This window comes from Necator americanus, chromosome V (genome assembly GCF_031761385.1).
Source record: "Necator americanus strain Aroian chromosome V, whole genome shotgun sequence".
NCBI classification, from domain to species: Eukaryota; Metazoa; Nematoda; class Chromadorea; order Rhabditida; family Ancylostomatidae; genus Necator; species Necator americanus.
In genome coordinates this window covers 1,785,899-1,797,264 of record NC_087375.1, presented here as the reverse complement: position 1 = coordinate 1,797,264, position 11,366 = coordinate 1,785,899, and the positions used below count along the sequence as shown (strand labels likewise).

The 11,366-nt window shown below is 38.1% G+C and overlaps 1 protein-coding gene across 2 annotated transcripts; it reads right to left on the bottom strand.

Annotated features, from left to right (window-relative positions):
- Positions 1 to 4,115: 4,115 nt before the first annotated feature.
- RB195_012666 (uncharacterized protein) lies at positions 4,116 to 9,815 on the bottom strand (the record flags this gene model as incomplete). Of its 2 annotated transcripts, XM_064202150.1 has the most annotated exons (12): positions 4,116 to 4,229; positions 4,883 to 4,985; positions 5,046 to 5,268; positions 5,606 to 5,714; positions 5,935 to 6,048; positions 6,113 to 6,241; positions 6,631 to 6,745; positions 6,796 to 6,818; positions 7,329 to 7,409; positions 7,477 to 7,604; positions 7,679 to 7,787; positions 9,720 to 9,815. In XM_064202150.1, 12 exons carry the CDS (start codon positions 9,813 to 9,815, stop codon positions 4,116 to 4,118), a joined length of 1,344 nt encoding a protein of 447 aa, XP_064058031.1. The 2 variants fall into 2 exon arrangements, with proteins under 2 accessions (XP_064058031.1, XP_064058030.1); XM_064202149.1 differs by lacking the exon at positions 6,796 to 6,818 and having other exon boundaries at positions 7,315 to 7,409.
- Positions 9,816 to 11,366: the final 1,551 nt, after the last annotated feature.

Genomic DNA, 11,366 nt, shown 5'->3' with positions numbered 1-11,366 from the left:
ACTGAGTAATCAATATCTTAGCAACATCAATTGGATGCTGTTACCAACCAGGATTCACAAGGAGTTTTTTCACGGAATTTTTTTTTCTCGACTACTTTATTTTTATCTCAGATCTGCTAAAGCAGTAGAAAAAACTGGGAACTATGTGCCGACCCTCATGGAACGGGTTGCCTAAAAACATCAATCCAGAAGAAAACTCCTCCTTTTTTAAAGAGTAATGCCATCTGATTAGTGGCAACAAAACAACATCAGAAACAATTGACCAGTTGATCCCGATTATCCGTTATCGCAACGGATGCGATCAGCACTGGGATCAGGATTACAGGGCTGCTGTGGAGCAATCGGTAAGAGATTTTAGTACGGCTGTACGATCGATCGACGGTTCGAAACAGCCTCCGAGCCAACCAAAGCCAAGCCTTTCATTCTTCTGAGGTCGATAAATTAGAACCAAACTTGTCCGAGAGAAAAAGAACACCGACTTGACTGATGGGTTAGCCCCACCAAGTCAAACCTCAAAGGATTCTGAATTTAAGTGAACGCGTTGGCGCATCCCAAGCGGACTTCGACTTCATCTACAGAGACTTTATTCCTCCATCATTTATTTTTGTTTGTTTTTATTCTATTTTTTAAATATTTCGTATTATTTTATTATTACTCTTATTTTTTATTTCTTTATTTGTATTGTTTTCTAAAGGGTCCCATCAGGCATGCGCATTTCTGTGCGTTACTGGAACTCGGAGTCGTTGAGGTTTTATGAACGTGCGTTAGCCTGAGGAAGTTCTAATAGCTCCGTCCGTTGCGCTCGATGGCGGCGCGATGGAGGTAACGGTTGCGATCGAGGTGGGACCATGGCGAAATGCAGCGAGGAATGGTGTCAGCAAGGGTCCCACCTCGATTCTAACCGCAGCAGCTTGAGCAACTAATCCGAGCTATAGATAGTTTTGATCCGGCTATAGGTAGAGTCAGCTATTTGTGCAGCGAGGACGGTGAAGATCTTTAGGATACACTCCATCGCTAACTGCTCAGCCATGCCTTGAGGGCTATGGGAAATATTCTCGAAAGTCTACGGGAGTCTCTTTATCCTCTGCCGTATCTCTCTACGAGAAGAATTAAAGGAACGTGAAGAAATCGAGAAATATGAACGCAGAAGTCAAAAACAGTTACATAAATGAAGTTATGCAACAGAATGATTCAAGATAAACTCTCAAGAAGTTCAAAAGAGGAGAAATCCTGAAAAAGAGTGAGGAAAGGTCAAAATTTGCTGGTACAACGTCAAAAGGAAGGACAGCTTAGGCATTGGAAGCGATCTTCTGGAAACGGTCGCCTTCTGAAGCGCTGACTCTTGAGGCATTGTTATTATTCTCTGTAGAATTTTATGGAAAGTAAATCTGACCTCATAGATTATGAGCTGAGTTTCATAACTTGTTTACATGTTGTTTTTGACCAGAAATGCTTGTGAATTGGTAAAGATCTTCATTTCTGAACTTGGGTTTGGGAATAGAAAACGCAAAATTTTCGGAACTTCTCTGGATTTGCATGAGAAAGAAGCGAAAAAATTATTCTACCATGGCGCAGAAAGTTTGTTGAGGATCCGTTGACCATTCGTTCTATTAATAGCCATTAACTCGTCGAAAAAAGGTTATCTATCTTTTTGAAAATCCTTCGAAAATCCTTCAAAAGGATTAAGAATTGAAAAAAAAAACTCCCAGTAATAGTTATTAACTTGGTGAAAATCATAGATGTTCCTGAAGATTGTCTAAAAACTGTGAAAAGAAATTAAAGATTAAAATTTTCTAAACCAGAGAAGGTTCAAGGAATAATGATCAGTTTATCGATTTTATGAGTACCAGGCTGATTGTCGATGTCGATTTTTGTGGTTTTTGGTTCCTAAATGAGCTCTAATTTCTGATCTCGCTGAAATTTTGCACAGATTGTTTAAACGAGAAAAAAAAGCTGTAAGGTCCATGTAGAAAACTTATACAAAATAATCCATAAACAAAAACAAAAACAAAAAAACTCCATGAAGAACAAAAATCCTTTTTGTATCATAATCCCTAAGTTATGCTGTTCAAGAGTTTTCGTTAAAGTTTTCTGACTAAATATAACTCGAACGATGAACTTATACACTAAAAAAATACAAAAATTAGGAGAACTCCCGAAGAAGTTAGACTTTGGAGAAGAATTTGCTCGAGAATACTTCGGCTCTGCGCGGAATTTCTATGGATTCAATGATCAGCTCCTCCGCGTAACCGTAGTCCTCGCCGTAAAATTTGCTTCGATTTTTTTTTCAACTTCAAAGTTTTTGAAGTAATTCTTTGCTTTTTTGCAATTTAAAACGTTTAAGGGGTTGACCTTAATTTTTTTCAAAAAAAAAATTACGTCAAATATGTAATAGCGGGGCTTTTCGCGCGACATAATGGATGGTGACATTTGTGGATTCGCGACTCTCATTCGTCACTATTTTCGCGCACTATTACAATGTATGAAAGACCGCGGCGTGTAGCCGGCGACCAAGGCGGAACAGAGGACCGCCGCTGTCGCACGTAACGTCGATGATCCACGATTTTTTTTTCTCTTTGTAGGATTTGGAATCAGCGGTAAAACACAATTGATGGGTCAACTTTGCGCGAGAAGAGTTCTCTCCAAGGTATTTTTCCGGGTGAAACATCCAGAAACGTATGACGCTAAACGTTGCAGAAAAAAATGAAGCGAAGACGACGTGTAAATGTATTGATGAAGTACGACGACGGCAGTGACATTACAAGAACAACATTTTGCTTGTTTTCAAAGGAAAAGTGTCGTTTCTATATGATAATGAGGACTGTCAGGACTGAATCATGCTCTCCTCTCGTCTCAAAATCGTAGAGTTGATGGCGAACAGAAAATGCCAATAGGAACAGTCGCTGACGCTGACAACACTTCTTTGCTTTCCTTCTTCTTGAAACACCACAAACACGATGGGGAAGAACATCAAGAACATCAACAGTAACATATTTATAATCTTAAGTTGTCAGGGACACGAGATTGTTGTAATCCTTTATTTGTGAGTCAATGAATGAATCTTTCCGAACATCCAACCACTCGGACGCTCCAGTTATTGAGAATAGCGAGTGTTTGGGTTGATGTAGTCGTGAGAAATCCGTTCATTTGCGATAGAATCATGGAGGTATCCGCAGATTTCCATATGTCCAAGCAATTAAAGCAGTATGTCTGTGAATATTGTGAATATGATATGTTTCCAGGTTTCCTTTCTAATGATGCAGCGTAAACATCCCTTAAGAGGAATGTCACTGATATCTCGCACGGCGGCCTCGTGGCCTAATGGATAAGGCGTCGGACTTCGGATCCGAAGATTGCAGGTTCGAGTCCTGCCGGGGTCGAGATTTTTGCCGTAACACTTTCTATCTCCGCCTTCTTTTTATTGCTAGCTATTTCTTCTCACTTTCTTAACAAGCGATTTTCAGTGTAGATAGTTAAAAGCAGTGTTTTTATGAGTGAAAACTATTCCATAAGGTCCCATACTCAATTTAACTAAGGTAGAAAATACGAAAGTAGAAACTAGAGTATAGAAACCGTGTTAATTCAATTGATACCGTATTCAAATCTCACCTTCATGAAATTTGACGATAGCATGGTTCTATAGATGCTGCTTTAACCATAAGCACATGAGGATTTGGGATTTTACGCTATCCGAGGCGCTGTAGGCTTATTTTGTGGACTTCATATGAAGAAGTCACTAACAAAGGTAATTTGAACTCCTAAATATGTATCTAAAGAAATTTGGGGAAAATAAAATGCTTACGGCTAAAAAGAAGACATCTCTTCCAATCTGACCATTTAGAAGTGCTAGAAATCATCCCGTAAGATCTAGGATTTGTCAAATTGCAAAGGTTGCTTTCATTCGAAATGCTCTTCTCTCTGAAGCACTCGTCATAATAAATTTTATGTAATTTTATAATAATATCACATGCAAGAACATTTTACAATCATATTTGCAATGGTTCACAGGTAGGGAACTATACATTCATTCCATCTTTTCCACATTAGTCATAATCTTACAACAACTATCACATTAAAACATATGTAAAATCCTAAATTGCGAATAAAACGGAGCCTTATCGCTGTTGTTCATTGTTGAGAAACCATTGCATCATGAACAAAACGGCTGGTGGTCCTGTAGGTGTTTCCGCTCGAAGAAATGATGGAATTACTTCACATGGAATGGAACACTGAAAATGGAAACAAATCAGTCTAAAAAAAAGACGTTGAAAGAACAAACGATTCAGAACACTACTCTTATTCCTGAATTCAAGGGGATTAGTGCGCATGATTATTAAAAGTACGCTAAGATGTCTAATAATCTAACTCAACGGTTTTGAAAGAAAACAATCATTCACTATTCTATGATTCCTGCCTCCAATTCGAAAGAAAACATCTTATAACAAAACTGATAATGTATTCTCTTTTTGTGGACCTACAAATATGCAGAAACTAGTTCTTTCATACCATATTCGATACGAGTTATTAGCAATACGGTAGCAGCTTAGGCTGATAATGAAAAGTAACAATACTCCTTCCTTTTTGGTAAATTAAGGATCTATTTCGTTAAGGAAGTGAGCAGCGCGTGTTTCACAATGTTACCTGTGGGTTTAAATCGTAAAATTAAACAGAACGTTATACCAACGGAAAAAAGACGATGGTCCAGAAAGCGCGAAAGAACGCATTCCGCAAAAAAACCATGTTCTAAAAATAGCCTACGGCTACGTCCAGAAATTTTTAGCAACAGGGAACAGCAAGTACGTTCGTCTTCATTACATTAACACTATTCGAATATTTTCAAATCGCGTGATGGAACATTACGCCCAAATAAAGGAAAATGTACCGGTACTATATCCTCGAATGGCTCCCAATCCTTCATTTTCATGGAATCATTCACTTTGGCGTAATAAACCCTTTGACGATCACCCGAGAAACTTATTCCTATGCTGTAAAATGTCAATAATGAAGATACTAGACGTTTGCGTATAAAATGTGAGAACTCTTACATGTATGAAGTCACAAAGTCTAACGAATCCAACCGATAACCGCATTTCAACGCCACACACTTCTTGACCAATTCCTCTAGTTCCTCAGCGCCAATACCTCGTCTATGGTGACCACTACACAGTTCTAGAGTGTAAGCCCATTCTGGTGGTTGTGATGACCAATCAATAGAATCGAGTTTGGTTTTCGCAGGAGAACGATGTCGTGCGAGACCAACAAAAGCCGCTGAAAATTTCAACTTCAAAAATTCACTGAACCTGAAGGCGACAACGCCGAAATGTTAGCTCGTTGTTAATGTTGTTAATAAAAAAAAGATCGATAACAATCTTGGCTGCAGCTCAAGTAAATTAATAAAAAGCTATGTATTCCCTGAACATGGATCGGTTAATGATTTTGAAAACGAATACGCATAAAACATGCAGTTCTAAAGCGGAAGCCGAGATAGATACGAACTTTTGAAAAACGACAATTTTAGGATACAATCAATCAAGCAATAATTTTACTATTCAACTATGTGTACTCGAAATAAGTGCGGAGATGAAAGAAAACAGGATAGAAATACCTGGACGGAATCGCTGTGTGAGGACAAGTTCTTTTTTGTCGTCATCGTACAATAAAATGGCAAAGCTTTCATCACACAGTGCCAAATCCCAAGTTCGAGACAAAGAGCCCTAAAAAACAGGATGAAGTTTCTTTTTCTTCTGAAGAAATATTACAACAAGTGGAATCATAGGCGGAGGATTGCAGCTTTTGACCAACAATCGTTAAAAGAAAGCTTCCGACGTCCCGGGAATGCGCAACAAAGTTTGGGTCGATAACATTGGTAGATCAGTGAAATCAGATCTTATCGCATTAGATCTGGCGAGTACGGAAAGTACAGCACCTACTTACTAGTGAAAATTTCATTCTTAGTGGAACAAATCGCTTAGATGTATCCATAGGTTCGAATTTCAAATCCTCCAGAGGAACGATTCCTTTCGGATGCCATTTGTATGGAACGATATTCTGGAAGAAAGCTTTTGGAATTTGTTGAATATATGAAGTACTATTTAGAAGTTCATTTACTCACCGCAGACGACACTGACTTCTTCGGAGATTTATTCTCGAACCACCAAAGCAATGCGTAAAGCAATGGTGGAGGACTCAAAGGATAATCGTTCTCAAGATATGCACGAGCCTCTGCCTCTGTTAGGAACACCTAAGAACTAAGAACCAAACAACGCTGAACAAGCACACGAAAACGAATTCCGATACTACTAAAGTACTAAATTATACAAGCAGGACTACAGAAATTTTACAATCTAGGGGTTGGTGTCGATAAGAAATAATAGCCACCCCTGGGTGCTGTGTATACGAGTCTGATTTCTACCTGCTTGCGGTGGGCTTGTAATAACATTCAGACATTTGAGTAAACGCTCTTGGAATGTACGAGCTATTAAAACTGATACCAAAATGTTGAAATGAGCAAATATAAAAAAATAAAATAGCTTATGTACACTGGACAACAAAAAAAAAAGTCCACAAACATAAATAATATCGAGTAAAAATGAAATGTAGGTAACGCTACCAAAAACAACATGATGTTACCTTTGTTATATATTCATCTTCTTGTACATTTCCTCCACCTTCCGTAATCTTCATAGAGTCATCAATTTCAGCATAATAAAGGTATTGAACACCACCAGATTCGTGAGCTGCAACACTGAACAAAAGAAAACTATAATTCTTGAAAAATAGAAAGAATTTGCATACATGTGTACAGAGGAGAGTGAACGCTGAAATCGGACTTTCAATCCAACTTAGTACGGTTGAGACAAAGATGCCGTAATTATTCCGAGGTCGGAATAACTACTATTTGTCTGTATTGCAGGCACTGTAAAGTTATTAGATTAGGGAGACAGCAGTGATGGAATGTTCTGGAACACTAAGGTATCAGCCGCTGTGTATTTCAACAAACAACACGTTAGTTTCCGGCCTCGGAATGGTTGCGGTCACCATTTGTGGTGAATTGAGACTAACTAGAACTTGAAATTGAATATATGTAACTGTAAAAATTCAGATCTGCGAGAAAACTCTTGTTGACTCATTCGAATAGGTTAGAAAATGCGGTAATTCATGACAAGGACATTAACCTATTGCAAAACTACGGTATCTTATGGGAAATGTTAACAGTAGAATCTGTATCTGAAGTATCTGACATTTAATATAGAGGTTATGACCTCTCAGGAAATCACAAATTCAAGGAAAAAAACGAGAAAAGAAAAGTCTGACCTAGAACATGCGACAAGATGCATATTCTCGCTTTTCACAGCATAACCACATTCCTCCTCAATCTCCTCCCTTGCAATATCGACTAAAGGGAGGTCCTGAAAGAAGTACAGTGGATATGATTGATTAGATCAAAATGAAACCCATAAAATAACTTTCTCTCACCTTATCGATCAAACCAGCGCATAATTCCAATGTATAGCCATGCGATGCATCATACGTATGCCATTCAATCTCCCGAAGTTTCTTGTTGAAATTTTCTGGTTGCCGCAGTATGTGCCCAACAAGCACTGCTAAATAATTAACAAACTTTAAAAACAAAGCGTGGTTAAGTTTTTCTGTCCACTTAAACAAGAGGTAACCATACCTGGACGGAACTGCCTTACGAATAGAAGTTTCTTCAGTTCAGTATGATACAGTAAGACGGCAACACTGCTGTGTCGTAGAACAAGGTCAAGGCTTCTTCTTTTACCGCTCTTAAAACGATCATTTATACAACACAGTAAACAAAGACATTAAAAGAGAGATTCCAAGCAGAAAATGCGAGGATGTAAACTGGAATAGAACATAATTCCTCCAAAACAAGTGAATTCCACAATGAGAAGTGCAGATTTTATCGAAGATAAGTGAACGGAACTGCTCTACTCAAGTGATACTGTCATATTTGATCTCTTGTGCGCGTTTCCCGCGGTTCCGGCACATGTGATCACCGATAAATATGCTTTTGTTCTTCCAGACCCGATCTTCCCTGCGCAACACACATTCCTTCAACCTTTTTTGTTCTAAAGTCGAACATGTACTGCAGTCGTACGAGCTATTACAGTTGTAGATGTTGCTGTTTTAAATAAACATGGGTTCTAACTGTAAACATAGCAGTCTCTAACTACGTCCTTGGCAGTTGGAGTGCTAAGGAATGTGTTTATAACTTGCAATTGTAAGCAACTATCATTTTCTACTCTTGGATTTGTTTCGCTTCACACTAGTAAAGATGTTCGATGGATCCATTAAATTACAAGAAGAATTCCTCGACTTAACTATTCGAAAAATATGCGGAATCTAAACTTCATTGTTTCAAGAAGCCCGGGCTAGTTTACGACTCCAACAATGATTTGTTATTCTGTACTGCAACATTAGCATAATAAAAAAAAAGTCTGACTTTAAAAAAAAGTTTCTAAATTGTTTCATGATTACCCTGGATTTGTTCGCAAACATGTTCACAATAGAAACCAAAATTCCTCTGATTTGAGCTGCTTTTTTTTTTTTGAAATCTCCTCCAAATCATTGTATTCTTCGTCCGTGTGGTGGTTAGAGACGCAAATGCTGCTACACGCATTCCTCCTCCCTTCTCGAAGCGTAAAAATGTTATTTTCTCTGGTGATCATGAGGGGAGTAACCGTCAGTATTTCATTTCCTTCATCTTTGTATGTATGTCATATGTCATATATGTATGTCATATCGGTTTGTTCTTTTTTTTCAAATGAATAAACAAATAGTATCCACGAATATCTGCAAACAACCGGGTTGATATGCGAGCGACGAGCAGTTTGATTCGAAAACAACAACGAACTCATATACAATAAAGTTTACCAAAGTGAAGAGTGACTAAAGTGTTAAAAGAGAGTTCAAGGGAAGAAAAGCAGCAGTATTGATTGGATTTACAGAGGTGGTAAGGTGGGAAGGATCATACGCATGCATAGACAGTCTTTAGCAATTATAAAATAGAAATAGATGAACTTCTTCCGAACGCAAATGGAGCGTTGAACTCACCGAAAAGGGGATTGGAGAACGCCATCCACGACTTCTACTTTGATTATTCAGGAATCATATCCACAGCCTCCTCACTACTCACTCAGGAAAGATAAACATGTTACTCGAAAAGTTCTTCCCCTTCATCCAAATTAGGATGTACTATCACGTAAATTGCAATACTATAACACTATATTTGTAATGTCGGGAATATCTCGTTACCTAGCTTGGACAGAATCCGAACATTTGTTAAATGCATAGCCAATCTTCATCAATACCCTAACAAAGCTCTATATTGAAACGTGCAACATTCCTAACCAGTGAAAATCCACCACGAACGCCAGCACTAAATTATTTGCTTATGGAAGACCACGTTCAACTCTTTAAGGGATAAAATTTTCTGTAAACGACAATAGACGTTTCCAGTATAAATCGGATGTGGAAGAAGACAGCTCAGGTTCCATTATTTTTGGTGCTTACAGAAAGCGTAAAGTCAGTGCGAGGTTATTATGTGAAACAAAAACACAACAACAAAAACAAAAAAAAAACTGCTCCAAATGGGGAGAAGAAAGGTGCTACAACACTACAAAATAAGAAGAACAATTAAACAATTAAGAATGAGAAAACTAAAAAGAAAACAAAAAGTACTGATGTATTCGAACCTGACTGAAAGTGAATTTCACTCCTTTAAGATATGGTGACTTGAAATCTTCGATAAACGACACATTTCTCAACACTTCTGATGCTTCAGCGGCCATTGCGGACACCTTTGTGAAAGTGGATTGTAACTCCGAACAGAAAAAGATCCAGAAAATTCTCTGCGCCCGGAAAGAATCAATTACTACGCGAAAATAACTCTAAACGCTAAAAATCTCAATTATAAACGAAAGAAAAATCACCGTAGTTGCACTTTTCGATGGCGAATCAATAACGGATAACTTCGTTGAAATAAATTATTCCTTTTTACAAACAGTGCTGCACAACGAACAAACGATGACAGCTTTGAGGTCTTTGTTATTTTAGTAAACAAATATTTCATTGACAGAACAGACGGAGAGCGGACGTGTTGACAACTGGAGGATGGAAGGGACAATCCGAGTAAAAAGTGGACTTTGATGCTTCCATGATCGTTAATTGACATTTATTTAATTATGACCGGCAGAAATAAAGAAATTTTCAGCGATAACGTGGAAATTCCATTAATTTCGCACAGTAAGCTGGAGACGGGAAACCCGTCACAGATACGGCGTTGTATTTGCGGGGTGCGGCGAAATAGGTTCGATAGGTAGAGCTATGAGGACAAACTTAGGACACCTTTGGAGGGTTAACCTCAATGAAAGGACACCGTAGCCTTACTGAGCTCTGGAACTTAAGAGGAATGTAAGCCGTAGGGGAGGTTATGCCCGTGGAGGTTTTGTTTCCTGAGAATTCTCCTTGGTATTGTGGACGTAAGCATCTGATTTCCAGTTTTTCCAAGGTCCCATAGGCCCAAATATTTAGAAGTTCAAGTTAATTTCACTAGTGACTTCTTCAAATCATCCCTAGGAAAAAAGCTTGCGATACCTTGGATTCTCTAAGTTGTTAAACCAAGTGAGTGCGGTTAAGCAGCATCCAGACTCATTCCAACTTCTAATTCCATGTATATAAGATTTAAAGGGCGTGGGTAGCGCAGTTGGTAAGAGGTTTCGCGGCGACTGCACGATCGATCGATGGGTTCGAATCACTCCCAGTGCTCACCAAGACTTTCATTCTTCCGGGATCGATAAATTGGTATCAGACTTCTCTGGGAGGATAAAAACACTGACTTGATCACCAGCCATTGTATAGGCCAGTTACACGTTCGTTTAAACCTCAAACGATTGTGAATTGCAGTGAACGTGGTGGCGAATCCCAAGCGGATTGATTAGCACTAGTAGCCTTATCCCTTATCCTTTATGGAGTTGAATCGCCAGGAAGGACACCGCAAAAAATTAAAGGACCCTCTCTTCAAGTCTGACCCTTAGAGCCATTCTCCCATTAGAGTAAACACTAATTTGAACTCTATAGATCATTTTGAGATGTCAGATGAAAAAACTCTTTTTTTTTCGAAATTTTCTTTTTTTTTCTTTTTTCTTCGATTTTTTTTTCGAAATTCGAAACTTTTGTTCCCGAAAAAGAAACAATACTTATTTTTGCTGAAGAATAATTAAAATAAAGGAGTTAATGAAAATTAAAATAAATCACAGTTGTAAAGTAATTAAGCTAAACCAAAAATAAATTAAGAAATATTCTATAGGTAATAAATAAGATACATAAAAAATGTATAAGAA